This window comes from Pristis pectinata, chromosome 1, assembly GCF_009764475.1.
Source record: "Pristis pectinata isolate sPriPec2 chromosome 1, sPriPec2.1.pri, whole genome shotgun sequence".
Taxonomy (NCBI): Eukaryota; Metazoa; Chordata; class Chondrichthyes; order Rhinopristiformes; family Pristidae; genus Pristis; species Pristis pectinata.
Window position 1 is genome coordinate 91,266,508 of NC_067405.1, and position 18,156 is coordinate 91,284,663.

Here is an 18,156-nt window from a genome sequence, read left to right on the forward strand (position 1 = left end):
ATAGGCGGAGTATGAGGGAAAGGTTAGATTGATCACGGAGTAGGTGTTTACATAGGTCGGCACAACATTGTGGGCTGAAGGGCCTTTACTGTACTGTGCTATGTAAAGGCAAGCTAAAATTACAAATTCATGTTAACTACAAACTTAGTTAATTCTATATTTTTCATCCATAATAGCCAAGTGCTAGCACCACAATAATCAATTGAATAATTTTAAAAACAAGAGCTTTTTCCACTGTTCTGCTTTGATGTCCACTCCAATTGTGGAAAATTCTAAACAGTGATTAATCTCCCTATGAAACAAGCAATAGCATCCTTGTGGAACAGCAGTCAGCAACAACTTGTATAGCACCTTTAACACAGTAAAACATCCCAAAGTGATTTAGAGATACGATCATGAAATAATGTTTGAGTGAGCCACACAATAAGCCCAAGTGAACAACAATTTGATCAAAGGGACTATTTTAAGGAGGGTCTTAGAGTCGAGGTTTAGGGAAGGATTTTGCCAGCAGAGGCATTGTTAATGTTCAGGCACACAGGAGACCAAAATTTGGATCATACAGTGATGAAGGACTAGGACTGCTGAAGGATTTTAAAATCAAGGCATTATTATATCAGAAACTAATGTATGTCAGCAAATACAAGAGTGATGGTGAATGGGACTTGTTACAAGTTGGGATTCACGCAGCAGAGCTGTGGGTTTGCTCATGTTTGGGGAAGATGCAAGGTGGGACTTATCACTGACCCACAAATCTTTCAGTATCACATAAGGAGATTAGTATCTACCACAAGTTGGTGTACACCCACTCACCTAAATATAGTACATTGTGTGTGCTATCCAGATTGTGCATAAACAAAAAAAAAATTCAGGTGGCCACTATAATTTGTCTGATCTAATATGCAAGTATTTTACAAGTACTACAATATAGATCAGTGCTGGAAGGAAACATAATGATAGTCTAATGGCTTGTATTAGCTTTTCATCAATACTGCATTGTTTTCACCACGGACTGAAAAAACAAACCAACACCTTCCATACTGTAAAGGATGCAATATACTTAAAGCAATTCATTGTTGTTCTACTTGTGTTCCTAAACCATACAAACCTCAACTTGGGTGATTTACTGCTTGCAACTCAGTTCCAGTTTATATGAAAATGTGTGCCAATTCTGGTTGTATTCTTGGAGATTAATCATATAATGATGTCAACCCCAACTCCACCCCACCAATATGCAGCCACACCAAACAAAAGGCAGATAAACTCTTCATTATTTTGACTGGACTGCTGGTCACATAACCCTTTTTAAAAACTTTTCCAATTGTTATTTTTTTCCCCATGTAGCTATTTTCATATATATTTATAAGCATAAATAATGCCCTTCAAGGACATTTGGGGTTTGCTTGCAGCAGCAGCAACCTTGTCTTTCATCCTGGAAACTCCAAGGAATTCCTATAGCTTGCATTTGTGAGACATACTGTGGTTATCTAGTGTCAGGAACTCCATGCTGCAGTTGACCTTTTTAAGTTCCAGCATCCCGTGATAGGTGGCCACCAAGCATCTGTCCACCCCAACTCCCATTGAAGGCACATTGGAGAGATTTAAAGTGCTCCCTGCTGACGTACAATTTCTGTAATTGATTAAAAAAAAGGTGGGTGATGCCATAACTGACAAAAAAGGAAAGCCAATCTGGGCCACAATATCTCCTCCGTTCTCCCTCCAGTTCCCACTTCCCTCAGCTGAGGCAGTTTTAAAAAAAAAATAAATCAATTTGTCTCCCTTTTTATCTCCTGTAAGCAGTGAAGTTCCAGGCTTCCCATACCTTCCTGTGTCTTGCTCTTGTTTTCATTCCTCTATAGGGCAAGCAGGATATTTTAAGATGGGGAAACATAATGGCCACAGCAAATTGTACCCTCACCTGAAATCTGCATGCTCACCTTTCATCAACTGGCCTTACCTGCTGGTGGATCTTTGTCCTCTACCAGCCCAAGGACAATTCCAGCATGGGGACAGGCACCAGGCCAAGCCTGGCTAACTCAACCCAATCTTTCGTTTGCTCAGTTTCCCAGTGTCTGTGTGGAGGTGCTGCAGGAGTCAATTTTTGCTTTATCAATGAACTCTCCAGGTACTTGAGGTACTAGATTTCCCTCTTAAAAAAAACTCCAAAGACACATCTTCAAAACCACACACCAGCTCCTTCAAACACAATGAAAGGCACACAATTAATATGCAGTTATTTTGTTTTGCTTCTTTACAAGTGACACAATTCACATCATAGCCATTAAACAGTGTAGTTACAGATTTATAGGGTAATCACAAATTAATCCAGCAAACTTTGGGACTATTATGGAGACAGGTAGTGTGAGATTTTTAATTTTCTTTTCAGGAAGTATTAAAGTGATAAGGTGCCCAGCGATTGATTACAACTCTTAATACAAAATAGCTCAGTCTTTAAGGAGTCACTGCACAGGAGATTCATGCATAGATTCCACAGGACAATGAGCATTGAGAAGGGTTTAAACACAGTACTGGCAGTGAGACTGAAGCTGGCATTCCCACAGAATCTGTAATGTGGTAACACCATGGTGTGAGCCAACCACTAGAGAATCTCAACAAGCAGCTACCTGGTCCCATCAAGTCAATGATCACATCAGATTAAAAACCTTTGACGGGGTCAACCTCAGTTTAATGGGTGGCACTGTTTAATTGGTCAAAGTTTGTCCCACTGCATTGACTTTAGCACATAACCAAACTGACATTTCCAGTGCTAAACTGAGGGAGTACTGCACTGTCACAGGTGCCTTCGGTTAGATAGGACATTAAGCCTTAGTCCTGTCTGCACTGTCATACAAATGTAAAGATCCCACAGCAATATTTTAAAGAGCAGGGGAGTTTTTCCCATTGTCATCGCCAATAAGTGTTCTTTAATCATCATTAGTAAAACAGATTATCTGGTCATTATCACATTATTGTTCATGGGAGTTTGCTGTGTGCAGATTGTTGTAATGTGAGAAATACAACAACTAATGGCTACATCTCCAAAAAGTTCTTAATTGACTGTGAAGCTTTGGTAGGTCCTGATGTCATGAAATGAACTATGTCATTTGGGCAGCACAGTGGCACAGCTGCTGCCTCACAGCTCAGTGACAGGAGGTTCAATCCTGACCTCCGGTGCTGTCTGCAAGTTCTCCCTTGTGATCACATGCATTGGTTTCCTCTAGGTGCTGCAGTTTCTTCCCACGTCCCACAGACATGGGGCTTGCTAGGTTAAATGGTCACTGTGAATTGGCCCTAGTGTGTAGGCAAGGTGGTAAATTTCAGGGGGAGGGGTGGGAGTTGACAGAATGGGATTAATGTGGGGTTAGTCTAAATGGTTCTTGATAATCAGCGTGGACTCAGTGGGCTAAAGGGCCTGTTTCTATGCTGTATAATTGCAAGTGTGCTTTTAAGGCATTATTGTTGGTTGCCTGGACCAATGTTTCTTTATTTTTAACAATGGAAAATGCAAACTGAGATTGCCCCTCCCCAACTGCCATACACCAGGAACAAGGGAGAATGACGTTTTTGTGGAGCTTGTCCAAAGTATATATTAAACTGGTGAGTGCTGGCCATTTGTCAGCAACAGGGAGGACAGCAGAATAGAGACAACCTTGTCATAAACTGATAACCTACATTAATTTTCCAGTCTGGGCTCTGAGGCAGCAACTCCAAACTTGGGGCACTGAAACCAATTCCTGCAACCATACCTGCTGCCATGGCTGAGGGCAGCTCAACCAGCACATAACAAGGCAAAAAAATCTGGATATTTCATACCAAACATTAATCTGGCGATGGTACACTGAGAGCCAATAAGAGTTCCTGAGGGACAGAAAACAATTGCCTATAAATTTATCCCCCACAGTTAGTGCTAAGCATGCTGTAAAGTGACAGAGTGGATTCTACTCTACCACACTGAAATTCACTCCATTGAAGTCAACAGAAACAATTTGAGAGAAGAAAAATGACTGCTCTAATGCAATTGTATAGCATGTTTAGCTCTCTAACAACAGGTAATGAATTTCTTGGCATATAAACATGATTTACACTCCATCTTTAACACAGTAAAACAGCACAAAGTTCTTCACAAAGGGTTATCAAACAAGTTTTGATACACAAAGTGATACTAAGACAGTTTGGTTAAAAAGGTAGGTTCTGAGACAAGCCTTAAAAAGGTCAAAAGCAAGCTGCAGGTGGTTTAGGGGAGGAATTACTGAGCTTTAGGGCCAGGGAAGTTGAAGGCACAGCCACCAATAGAGGCCAGAAGTGGAGGAGAGTAGAAATCACAGATAAAGGACTACAGGTTACAAAGATGGGGAAGAACAGGCCATGGAAGGAGTGGAAAGTATAATTCATTTAAACAAAGAGAGACCCCTTCTCAGAAGGGAAGACACTGTAAAGCATATTGTCAGAGGACGCCCACATCAACAGAGGAAACTGACTGAATATTTAAACAGACAGTGCTCTCGCATGGACCTGACCATTGCTAGGTTGCAGTGACCACAGTAGTTTAAGGAGAATATTTTACTTTTAAATTAACATGAGGGTGTGCAAAATGTAAATCTGTTCAACCATATATTTATTGAGGAATGATAAATAACCTGGCTAAGCATCGCAATGTCATTTACTGGTTTCAGTTGCCATATGGTTCAGTAAAAGTCTTGGCCACATGTCCAAAACAAATTTTCACATCTCAAACAATATTTTACACCCATTTGTTCAGGTACAGTGGTTTGATTTGAATCTGGCACCTGAGAGGGAACCCAGATCAAGCTTTAGCTGGCAGAAGTCAGGCTTTGAAACTTTTCTCTCAGGTTCTTCACCAGGCCTTGTTGGGTCAGATCTGTCCTACTGCCGAGTTGGCGCGTCTCCCTCCTTGGCTCCAGCGGCTGAGTGTTGGAGGTCACCTTCTCTGTTCCTTTGTAACTCCGTTGTTTGGCCTTTGGGTTAGAAGTTCCTGGCCTCCTGCCCTTATCTTCGCCCTCTTGCCTGGACTTGTACTCTTCCGATTCTTGGTAAGCCCTGCACCTTTCCACTACTGCTCGAATAGAGATTTTCTCTCGGGATGTTGGAGACCTGATCTGGACGTAGCCCTCATCATCACTGCTGTTGTCCTTAGCGACCTGCTCATTCCTATGAATACTCCAACTATCACCATCACATGGCAATTTCTCCATGATTATGACTTTCTGATCGTCTTGCAGAGTTAACTCTGAAGATACATAGTGGGTTGTCTCTGTACCTTTAGCAGAGTGGCAGAACTTGCAATCTGAACTGGAACTTTGCTCAGTGCACCTACAATCCAAGGGAGTAGTCCTCGAACATGTGTGGTTGTCGGTCGAACTCTCGGGTGCCACTTCCAGAAGATACTGGATGGAAGAATCGGAATGCAACATTTTCCTGGCCACGGTGTCAGAAACTGCTCGTTTCCCCATTGTGCTAGGGCAGAGGCCAGGTTTAGAATTGCCCTTTTGTTCCAGAAAACCAGAATGGGACATTCTGCCTTCCATCATTCCATTCGGCATGGACATGCTCTTGGCAAATCGGCCCAGCTTTGCGCAACAACTTTCAGATGGCTTGAAGAGGTTTGTTCTGGCTACCCTCAGCATAGAATCTTTTGTGACTTGATCACGCATAGAGGTGTACTTGGAACGGAGCTCCCGAACATCAGGCCATGGAAAGGTTTCCATTTCAGTGGGGCTCAGTGGCCTCTTGGATTGGGGCCTCACTGGAGGTGTCATTAGACTGATAACAGTACGTCTGGGTGAAGTGATCTTGGTGGAAGATGGAAGGAACGTTTGCGCATCCTTATTTTGCAAGACAACATCAGGTTCCTCTATCAATGTCGCCAATGGGACCTGTTCTTGAATAATTACCTGGTCATAGAGAGGCAAAGATGGCAATTCCTTTGGCTTGTCTGCTGGAGATTAAACAGAAATGAGTAATTAAAAAGGATTCTTCTTCTGACATCTGCAATACTGACATTTAAATCTTATTTTAAGTCTTGTAGATGTTCAGGTTCCCAGAGGGAGCAAAGGAGATTTTTCAAACTGGCACTAGAAATGAGCGCTCTTCCTTAAAGGATCCTTAACTAGAAGATTATTAATTAGTCCTTTCACATTGCACCATATTAGGTCCAAAATAGACTATTCCCTTATTGGTTCCTCTACATTCTGGTCTAAAAAATTATATATAACCTATGAATTTGTCCTCCATTCCATTCCATCTAATTTATTGTGCCCAGTCCATCTGTAGATTAAAGTCCTCCATGACAATAGTATTACCTCGTTATGTGCCCAATATTTCCCTTGGTCACCCCATTACAGGAAGGATGTGGAGGCTTTGGAGAGGGTGCAGAAGAGGTTTACCAGGATGCTGCTTGGATTAGAGGGTGTGAGCTAAAAGGAAAGGTTGGACAAACTTGGGTTGTTTTCTTTGAAGTGTCAGAGGCTGAAGAGAGACCTGATAGAAGTTTATAAGATCTTGAGAGGCATAAATCAAGTAGGCAGTCAGAATTGGTTTTCCAGGGTAGAGATGTCAAGTACCAGAGGACATGCATTTAAGGTGAGAGGGAGAAAATTTAAAAGGAGATAAGCAGGGCAAGTTGTCTTTTTTTTACACAGAGAGCAGTAGGTGCCTAGAACTGACTGCCAAGGGTAGTGGTGGAAGCAGGTATATAGTGGCATTTAAGAGGCTGTTAAATAGACACATAAATATGCAGGGAATGGAGGGATAGGGATCATGTGCAGGCAGAAGAGATTTAGTTTAATTCAGCATTGTGCTCAGCACAGACATTGTGGGCTGGAGAGCCCATTCCTGTGCTGTACTGTTCTATGTTCTACCATTTAGGGCCTGTAGATAGCTCCCATCCACTGTTTCCTGCTTCTTGCCGTTTCTTAGCTCCACCTAAACTGATTCCACTGCTTGATTTTTCCGGACTTCGATTCATTCTTTCTTTCCATTCCCTTTATCTCATTCTTTATTATCAGGAACACCCTTCCTCTATTTTGCTTTTCTTGTCTAAAAGTTAAGAATCCTGGAATATTTCATTCTTAATCTCGGTCACTGTATTTGATTCTGTGTTGCACCCATTTATTCCTCTTCGTGCTATTAACTCACCTCTTCTGGTACCAATGACATGATCATTCAGATAGAGCCTTCAATTTGTCTTTGTACCATTTTTCGCTGCTCTGACTCCAATAAGAAGTCTTATCGTTTGCGTGCTCTGTCCCTTTCTGACAAACTCTGGTTATCATTACCCATTTTGCAAAACTAGACTATCACTGTATCCTTTCCCTTTAACTTCCTAAATTTATCCCCCACCAGAACCCTATTTAGTTTATAATCTTAACTACACCTAGATTCACTGGGACAGCTCAAGTGATGCCCTTTGTACGGAACAGCAGTTTCTTTCCCAAAAGTGATGCTGATAGCAGTCCCCAGGAAATGAAACCTGCATGAAATCATGTTCCGCCCCCCCCCCCACTAGAGAAATCCGCACTCCCCTCCTCTTTCCTAACCTATCAAACACTTTCATAATCTACAAGACCTCATTCAGAGGTCTTCAAGACCTCAACCCTCTTTTGGAGAAAGGAGCCTCAGGCTGGTCAATCTTCCCCTTCAGTTCTGCAATTACTCCAGTAAACTTTAATGAAACCTATTCTGATTTTAACTGCACCTTAACTGACACATTAGGTCAAAGGGCCTCACCCCATCAGAGATCATAAGATACAGGAGCAAAATTTGGCCAATCAGCCCATCGAGTTTGCTCCGTCATTCAATTGTGGCTGATTTTCTTTTCCCAACCCCATTCTCCTGCCTTCTCCCCGTAACCCTTTACCAATCAAGAACCTATCAATCTCTGCCTCAAATACACCCAATGACTTGGCCTCAACTGCCCTCTGTGGCAATGAATTCCACAGATTAGCCATCCTCTGTCTGAAGAAATTCCTCCTCATCTCAGTTTTAAAGGGTCGTCACCTTATTCCGAGGCTGTGCCTAGACTCCTACTAACGGAAACCTCCTCTCCATGTCCATTCTGTTCAGGCCTTTCAGTACCTTTTTGTTTTTGATTTTCATTTACTGAACAGTCATGCGGTGTCTGAGTAACTCTAAAATTAGCCAGTGAACATTAGCCCTTCAATTGAAAGGCTAAACTCAAAGTAGTTGCTTCAGACGAAGTCACATCCAAGCTCTGACTTTCACTCACTTTACTCCCACGGCATTTCTACAAAACTACTTTAAGTTGGAAGGTGGTGGTGAGATTCAGCGAAAACACCTCTTCAAATACCGTCAGCAGTGCCGGGAACTGAGAAGCTTGCAGAAGGGTATGACAACAACTACCACAAGACAGGCTGGTTTAGTCACTCTCATAGACCCAGCTCATTGAGGCTATTTACTTTCAAGCAGTGTAAGCTTAAAGGCAATCCAAGTTGGGGTCAAAAGAAGTAGTCAAAGGGCTGAATAGTTTACCTATTATTCCAGCTTGACAGATTGGCCTGGATCAGAGATATAAACTACTCAATATGTCTTATGAGGATAGGCTGAGCAAGCCAGGGTTTTTCTCTTTGGAGAGAAGGAGGATGAGAGGTGACTTGATAGAGGTGTACAAGATGATAAGAGGCATAGATCAAGTGGACAGTCAGAGACTTTTTCCCAGGGTGAAAATGGCTAACACAAGGGGACGTAATTTTAAGGTAACTGGAGGAAGGTATAAGGGGGATGTCAGGGGTAAGTTTTTTTTAAACACCCAGAGTAGTGGGTGCGTGGAACGCACTGCCTGCAGAGGTTGTGGGGGCAGATACATTAGGGGCATTTAAGAGGCCCTTAGATAGACACATGAATGATAGAAAATTAGGGGGTTATGTGGGAAGGAAGGGTTAGATAGATCTTAGAGCAGGATAAAATGTCAGCACAACATTGTGGGCCGAAGGGCCTGTACTGTGCTGTAGTGTTCTATGTTCTAATAATAGGAATGGACAATGTTCAAGTGATTCTTCATTTCCCAGCTAGTAGTTAACCTGTGGAATGTGTTGGCAACTCATGTAGTGCTAGCAGTTTCCTATGGTAGGGGTATCAAAAACAAGGGGGCACAGATTTAAGGTGAGAGGAAGGAAATTTAAAGGGGATCTGAGAGGTGGTTTTGTTTTACACACAGAGTGGTTGATATCTGGAACAATTGCCAGAGGAGGTGTTAGAATCAGATATAATCACTACATTTAAGAGGCACTTAGACAGGCAAGGTGCAGAAGATTGTGGGTAAATGGGATTAGTGTAGCTGGGCAAAAAGGTTGGATGAAGGGCCCACTTCTGTGCTGTATGACTCTGGTTCATTGCTGGTTCACCAATACCTGCCTTAACCTTACAATCCTCATCTGTGTGTTCAAATCTCTGCACCTCTCCAACATCCTTCAGTCTTCCTTTTCTCATAGATCTCTATGTTCCTCCAGTTTACATTATTCCAGTGATTGCTTCTAGATAGCCATGTGAGTTCCATCCCTAACCCTATCTAATTCTTCATCTCCCTTATAACCCATCTCAATGACCAAGCTTTGCACCATCTGTACTTGCATCGCCTCATGTAACACAGTACCAAATATGGTCTCCTGTGAGCCACACCAAGATGTTTTCCATCTTAAGCATCTCAAATCATCCATGAAAATCAAAAGAGCTGCAGATGCTGGAAATCTGAAGGAAAAACAGAAAATGATGGAAAAACTCAACAGGTCAGGCAGCATCTGTGGAAAGAGAAGTGGTCAAACGTTTTAGGTCCACGACCCTTCATCAGAACAGAGAGAGAGAGGGATGCAATAGTTTTCAGTAGAGAAGGTGTGGGATGGATGTGTAGAATGAAGGGAATGTCTGTGATAGGATGTCAAAATAGCTTAATAAAGGCAGTTACTAACACATTAAGCTTCTTGGTCTGTGTAATGCATTGTTAATGGTAGGTTGGTGGGAACTGCCTAAGCAAGCTAGATTTATGCAAGTAGGCTAAGAAAAACTGAGCCAACATGATATACAAACAAAGTGGAAAGTGCTGGAAAAACAACCTGTTGGTTGGTACAAAAATTTCATTGAAATGAACTTTTAGTAAAATGGACAAGTATGTAGAGTCCACAAAACAACAAGAGTGGAAAAAAATAAATGTGCACCCACCAGCAGCAACGATTTCCTTCTCATCTTCCTGAACCGTTATCAGTTTGCTGACTTCACTGCCCTGTTCCTCTTCCTTCTCCAGTGCCTCCTCCAGCAGCTTGCCTCTCTTTCTGACCACTGGCCTGCTGTTCTTAATTCTCTGACTGTATATCCTGGCCAGCTGGTAGACCTTGGTCTTCATCTTCTCCGTCACCTCTCTTAGCAGCTCTTCACTCTGTGCCTGGACTACCTGTGGTCTCGTGATTGGAGCACTGTGGTCACACCTCTTCAGAGTTAGATCGGAACTGGAATCCGGCAGCAATGTGGGTTTGTCTTCTGGTTCCGAGCTTTTGAGTGTTTGCACACACATTGGTGATTGAGACAGTGGAACAGATTCTTTGGTTTGGTTGCAGACCTCGCTTACTGATACAGCATTTGGTCTTTCTTGCAACCCACTTTCTCTAGTGGGCCTTGCTTGGGAAGAAGTGGGAGACACTTCTGTAGTGGCACTTAGATCACCATCTTCTAAAATAACCAATGGTTCGTTGAAATCTTGGCCAAGATTAGCTCTACCGTTACTGAGTCGTTTCATTTTGGATTCCTCTGGGTCCTTGCCTTCCCTTTTCTTTGTATTCTCAGGGTTATGCTCAAAGGACTCAAACCCTTGCACTGTCTCGTGCTTCTGCTCTGTCCTCTTTGGAGACTTTGTGGCAGCGTTCGCCATGCTTTCCATCTCTTGCCAGATCTTAATCATGTCCACAGATGATCGGAATTCACTCTCTGTAATCGGGTCCTGTTCCCCAGGACTGGGCTCCCTCGAGAAGTCCGAAGGTGGCTTTCCTGCCGAAGGATCACTTGACTCTGTCTGCTGCTTTTCCAAAACCTGCCCTGGCTCCGAAGACAAGTGAGCATCTCTACAGGTGCTCGGGTTTGGAAGGTCTTGCACAGCCCGAACTGGTGGACTATTCCTCCGGGGAACAGTGACATTGGAAGACGCCAGTCGTCGCCTCAATGTGGCCTCTCGCAGATCCTCTTCCTTGTTTTGACCATTTAACTTGGACACAGAGTTCCTGACCAGACCCGCTGGGATGTAGGTCAGGCTTTCTCGCCTCTTGATGCTAAAACTGGCGTCTTCATGCTCTGCGTTGTCGTAGTAACTTTTAATCTTCTCGATGAGGAGTCGGTCCTGCCTGGAGAGGGTGGAGTCCCTTCTCTTAGGAACATTCCGATCAGTGTCCGGTTCCATATCCTCCTGGCCTTTCAGGTTAGACTCATCGAAGAGGTTCTCCTTCTCTTGGCCATTGCTGCCCCGGACGACATCACTCAGTTGCCAATCATCACGCACACCCCTGTTCCTCAATGGTTTGTCGCCGCTTTCAAGGCTACTTTGCCTGTTGGTTACCCTTGGCGTCACGCAGCCATAGGAGCTGCCATCGTCTGTCACCAAGCTGTTGCACCTCGACTGGCCGTTCATGAAGTGCTCCGCAATGAGGCTAGCCTGCCCCAGCACCGATGGCGGAAGGATGCTCTGCGAGTCCCGCTCCTGCTCCTCCTCCTCTGAAGAGTCTTCGCTGCTGAAGTGCTTCGGCTCCTCGCCCACTTCGTTGAATGAGCACTCCACGGCAGATTCCACGCTCCCCCTCCCGGAACCACTCAGGTCGGCGTCGATCGCCTCTGGGACCTCGTCTGCTCCCTTGGGTCCCTCTGGGCTGTGAGTAGCCTCGGTGTCCGACTGCATTTCCTCAAGGGCAGACTGGCAGGCCTCAGTCACCATCTGTTGAATGGACATAGGTTCCACATCAGGGGTGACCTAATGATTACAAAAACATAGCAACATTAATTAGGGCAACAAAAGTAGCACAAGAGGCTGCAGATGCTGGAATCTGGAGCAACAAATAACCTGCTGGAGGATCTCAGCGGGTCGAGCAGCACCTATGGAGGGAAATGGACAGTCAACGTTTCGGGTCAAGACCCTTCCTCTGGACCGAAAGAGGGGAGATAGCCAGCGTGAAAAGGTGGAGAAGGGGTGGGACAAGAGCTGGCAGGTAATAGGTGGATTCAAGTGAGGGAGTGTGATAGGCAGATGAGAGAGGGGGTGAGAATGGGAATGATGTCAGAAGCTGGGAGGTGATAGGTGGAGGTGAACCCTCCATCACCCCCCTCACCTGAATCCACCTATCACCTACCAGCTCTTGCCTCACCCCTTCCCTCCACCTTTTCACACTGTCTCCCCTCTTTCTTTTAGTCCAGATGAAGGGTCTTGACCCAAAATGTCAAATGTCCATTTCACTCTTTATAAGTGCTACACATTTCCTCTAGATCTGTTTCCTTTGCACGTTAAGCTATTAGGTACATACATTCACCCCTCTTCACCTCCAGCTCAGAAGTCACTACACTTCCTCCAGATTAACCCTTCCATGCCCATGTTGCCTTTGAACAATGGACAAGACCCACAACCTTTGCCTTCAGGAATTTGCAGTGGTCAAGTAAAAGTACATACACCAGTACGGAATGGTTGGTCTTGTGCCTCTTTTTTGTGCTGTACGTTCAATGAAATAATATCACTGATTTGAAAAGTTAATTAACTGGGCAAAATTAATTTGTGCAATAATGCAAGATCACATCAACACATCCACCATCAGGAACAGAACACTGAATAGATCTGAAGGTGGTGGCGGCAGGTACTCTCACAACAGTTAAGCAGCATCTGGATGAGCACTTGAATCACCAAGGCATAGAAGGCCACGGACCAAGTGCTAGGAAATGAGATGAGTAATAGATAGGTATCAGATGGTCAGCATTGACATGGTGGGCCGAAGGGCCTGTTTCTGTGCTGCATCATTCTATGACTAAAACTATATCAGTTCATTGCAACACCAGCTTCTTCAACACTTTACATTTGCAGGCATATCTGTTTCATCAGGGATTCAGGGAGAAGATGTGCACCCAATAAGATGATCTTGATATTATGAAGAAGTTCAATAAAGTAAAGATGTTCTTCACATCAACATTGTGTACTATAAAACCAGGTTCCTCTCCTGCTAAGTAGTCTTTGGCAAGGAGGTACCTTCTCAGAATTTCCCCAAGCTAAGTCCACTACATTACATGAGATATGTGCCCATTTCCCCTTCTGCATCTAGATTAGTGTTCGGTGGACAATGAAGCCATGATGGCCAAGCATTACGTACACAGCTATCCAATTTTTTCCTGAACTGTTGGACTCGTTATCCAAAGGCCTGACTAATAATCCAGAGAACACGGATACAAGCATGGCAATTAGGAGCAGTTGGAGCTCACTGAGCACGCTCCACCAGTAAGAACATGGCTGATTGGATTGTCCGCACATCCACACATTCTCACCTACCCCAGCAACCTTATCAAGAACCTACCAATCTCTTCGAGCTGCCAAAGGAAGTGGTTGAGGCAGATACAATAACATTTAAAGGACATTTGGACAGGTACATGGATAGGAAAGATCTAGAGGGATCTGGTTCAAATGTGTGAAAATCGGACAAGCATTGATGGGGGTCTTGGTCAGCATGGATGAGTTAGGCCAAAGGGCCTGTTTCCATACTGTATTACTCCTGCGACTCTGCCTTAAAAATATTCAGAGACTCTGCTTCCACTGACTCACATCCCCCAGAGAGGGGGGGAATCACTTATCTGTCTTAAATGGGCAACCCCTTATTTTTAAACAAGTGCTTTGAGAATTTGAATACCCTTTAAAGAAAATGGATTTTTTTTAAAGTTAGTTTAGTAAGAAGTATCAGATTGTTGCAAAGTTATTAACATCGTCTAAGGACCGTCAGCACCCATTTATGGATTATTACCAACTCACAAGACAAAGGAGCAGAAGTAGGCCATTCGGCCCATCGAGTTTGCTCCATGAGCTAAATTAAAACTATTCCTGTCTAGCCCCAATTTCCGGCCTTATCCCCATATCCCTTGATACCTTGACTAATTAGATACCTATCAATCTTCTCCTTAAACGCCCCCAATGATTGGGCCTCCACAGCTGTATGTGGCAAAGAATTCCATAATTTCACGACCCTCTGGCTAAAGAAATTTCTCCTCATTTCTGTTTTAAACCGGTACCCTCTAATTCTAAGACTGTGCCCTCTAGTCCTGGACTCACCCACCAAGGGAAACAGCTTAGCCACATCTACTCTGTCCAGTCCTTTCAACATTTTAAATGTTTCTATGAGGTCCCCTCTCATTCTTCTGTTCTCCAGTGAGTACAGTCCAAGAGCTGACAAACACTCATCGTATGTAAGCCCTTTCATTCCAGGAATCATCCTCGTAAATCTCCTCTGAACCCTCTCCAGCATCAGTACATCCTTCCTAAGATAAGGGGCCCATATAATAACTCCAGTCCCACACTGGTTACCTGAACTGCTCTCTGAAGTGGCAAAATTATCCCGTTGTTTGGAAGTGGTTCAAAAGGAAGTGTTTGGAACCAAAGGAAATGGGAGAGATTTTTAATGAATATTTCTCTTCAGTTTTTACTGTGGTGAAAACGATGGAGGCTAAGGAAATGAGGGAAATGAGTGGTGATATCTTGGACCACAAATAAATTACGAGGGAGGAGGTATTGGAGGCCGTAAGCGCATTAAGGTGGATAAATCCCCAGGGCATGACCTGGTTCATTCTCAGACCTTGTGGGAAGCTAAAGAAGAAATTGTGGAGGTCCTTGCAGAGGTTTTTACTTCATCTTTGGCCACAGGTGAGGTTCAGCTGGACTGGAGAGAGACTAATGTGGTACCATTGTTCAAAAAGAGTAGCAAAAACAAGCCAGAAAACTACAGGCTGGTGAGTCTGACCTTGGTGGTGGGTAAATTGCTGGTGGGGACTCTGAGGGACAGGGGACCTACCAACATTTGGAGAGATGGTCTGATTCAGGCAGTCAGCATGGCTTTGCGCTGGGAAGTCATGTCTGAGAAATCTCTTGGAGTTCTTCAAGGAGGTAACCAAGAGGGTAGGATAGTAGATGTTGTCTATATGGACTTTAGCAAGGCCTTTGACAAGGTCCATCATGGCAGGCTTGTCTGGAAGGTTAGATTGCATGGAATACAGGGGGAGAGTGTGGATTGGATTCATATTTGGCTGAAGTCGTAGGAAGCAGAAGGTGATGGTCGAGGGTTGTTTCTCGGACTGAAGGCCTGTGTCTAGTGGTGTGCCACAGGTGTCGGCGCTGGAAGCTTTGTTTGTAATTTATATAAACGATTTGGGTGTAAATGTACAAGGCACAGTTAGTAGGTTTGTGGATGATACTAAAATAGGTGGTGGTGTAGACAGTGTAGAAAGTTATGAAAAATACAGGGGGATCTTGATCAGCTAGGTACGTGGGCTGAGGACTGGCAAATGGCTTTCAATCCAGATAAATGCAAGGTATCGCATTTTGGGAGATTGAACCAGGGTAGGACTTGTACAGTAAGTGGTAGGGCCCTGGGCAGTAGTGCAAGTGCATAGTTCGTTGAAAGCGACATCTCAGGTAGATAAGGTGATGAAGGTGGCATTTGGCATGCTGGTCTTCATCAGTCAGGGCATTGAGTATAGGAGTTGGGAAATTATGTTGCAGTTATGTAAGATGTTGGTGAAGCCGCACTTGAAGTATCGTATTCAGTTTTGGTCACCCTGTTATAGGAAAGATGTTATTAAACTAGAAAGAGTGCAGAAGAGATTTACCAGGATGTTGCCTGGACTTGACGGCCAGAGTTACAAGGAGAGGTTGCATAGACTAGGACTTTATTCCCTGGAATGTAGGAGATTGAGAGGTGACCCGATAGAGGTATATAAGATCATGAGGGGCATAGACAGGGTGAAAGCACATAGTCTCTTTCCCCAGGGAGGGGGTGCTAAAAACAAGAGGGCATAGGTTTAAGATCAGAGGTGAGAGAATTAAAAGGGACATCAGGGGCAGCTTCTTCATGCAAAGGGTGGTGCGCATTTGGAATGAGCTGCCAGAAATAGTGGTGGAGGCGGGCACATTAGTGACATTTAAAAGTCATCTGGGTAAGTACGTGGATAGGAGAGGTTTAGAGGGCTAAAACACAGGCAGCTGGGACCAGCTTGCTAGGTAACACAGTTGGCATGGAAGAGTTGGACCGAAGGGCCCGTTTCCATGCAGTAAGACTCGATGAAGGCCCAGGACAACTTTCTTCCAGCAACTAGGGACAAGCAACAAATGCCATCTTCAGAACCATCTTAGCCCAACACCTCCTTGTGAGGGTGCAAGTTGTTTGATCAAGTTCCCCTGAAACAACTGGGGATGCTTTACCATGTTACAGCTGCTATACAAATGCAAGGTGTTGTGGTTGCAGTGGCATCAGAAGCTGCTTGCAAAGTTCAGATAAATCCTATCTGTTTATCACATGGAGTTGCTGAATTAGCCAATGCTCCTGGTCAGTATCCAGTAACCCTTGACATTAGGAACAGGATCATACAGCACAGACCATTGTTTGGGGCAAGGACAGGACTAAGACACTTGACACCACAGTGTGTGATGTCCCCTTCTGAAACTCTCTCTCTTGGGGAAGTAGGTGGCTTCAAGTAGGTGGCTCAGTTTCAGGGCTCTCACCTCGAGGTTACAAGGTTGTAGGTTCAAGTCCTACTACAGCAACTTCAGCACAAAAATCTAGGCCTGACGTTTCCAATGCAGATTGGTTGCCAGCATTATACTTCAAAAAAAAAAGATGTTATAGTCATTGCTGCTGCTCCTCCTCTCCTCCCAAAGCAGTTACATGGAAATGGTTGAGAGCTTTGGCTGCAGCTGGCTCAGTGTGCAGGGGTTCTTCTGCCTTGCTGGGTGTGATTCCTTCCAGTGAATCCCAAAAATTCCCAAGGGGTGGATCACAGAGGGCAAAGTGTCAGATTATTTCAAATTAAGCAAAATATGGAACATTTGCTGACTCTGTCCTATTAGAGGTTGTCACCTTTCAGCCAAGATTCTGATATAAAGGTCCCTTTAATCAATGATGTGGAAGCTCTCCCTAACTTCCCGGCCAATATTTGTCCCACAATCAACATTACTGGTGACCCCCGCATTACAGCCATTCAGGCAATGGAAATTTGCCTGAAGGGAATTCACAAATCACTATCCAAAAATTTGAGATACAGAATAAAATTCACTCTAGAACTAATGAAAGAAAATAAACACAAATTTCTTTTCTCCAAGTCACATTTCGCACACACAGATGACACGGCTTCACGTTAAGGATAAACAAAATTCACGATTTAGGCCACTTTCTAGGAACGCAACCCCTGTGTAACACTGTAACACTTGCCTGTACTGTTTTATGCAGCCATTGTCATATTGTTCTTTGCGAAAAAAATAATGCCCAGAAATTGGACCTTAAAGCATTTTTGGTGCACTAAATGGGGACTGCGTAAATTAGAACAGGCAACTAACACAAAAATCAGAAGGCACAAAAACTAATAATTGCAAGATTGTTAAGGAAAGGTTGAAAACATTTCAAAACATGTGAATAATATTTTATGCACAATTTATACACAAGGAACATGTGCAAAACGGTCTAATTCCTGGGCATAACTGTCCTTGGATTAACTGCTGCATTATCTATGTTGATAAAGTGACCTCATTTCAAAGTATTTCATGAAGTGCAAAGCACCTTGGAATGCTTGAAATGGACAATAAATGGGCAATGCAAACTCAAGTCTTTCTTCTTTCTTGTACATACCCCTTCAGATGCACTGGTATCAGCTTCCCAGACACGCCGCTTCTCAGCATTTGCGGATGGCTGGCTGTTCTGCCTTTTGAATCCTTTGGCTTCCTGTAGCTCAACAGGAGTCTCAGTCTGCTGAAAGGCGACATAAATAGTGCTGAGCAAGAGGCTGTGATTGGTGCGGATTGGCCCAGAGCGGGAAGGATGCCGTTCACTCCACTCATCCCCTACCCCCATCAGAATCATAAGCGCAGGTCCCCAAGTCTCTTAACCCTAGATCCCTTCCCACAAGGCTAATCTTGTCCCT

The 18,156-nt window shown here is 44.0% G+C and overlaps 1 protein-coding gene across 1 annotated transcript in view; it reads right to left on the reverse strand.

Annotated features, from left to right (window-relative positions):
• Positions 1-2,225: 2,225 nt before the first annotated feature.
• Positions 2,226-18,156, reverse strand: part of LOC127584657 (pleckstrin homology domain-containing family G member 3-like) — a 171,502-nt gene continuing 155,571 nt past the window's right edge. The window contains exons 18-20 of the mRNA XM_052041548.1: positions 17,865-17,981; positions 10,189-11,977; positions 2,226-5,953 (exon numbers count right to left, since the gene is read on the reverse strand). Coding sequence (XP_051897508.1) covers positions 4,809-5,953; positions 10,189-11,977; positions 17,865-17,981 — 3,051 coding nt within the window. The 3' untranslated portion in view covers positions 2,226-4,808. The remainder of the gene's footprint in view (positions 5,954-10,188; positions 11,978-17,864; positions 17,982-18,156) is intronic.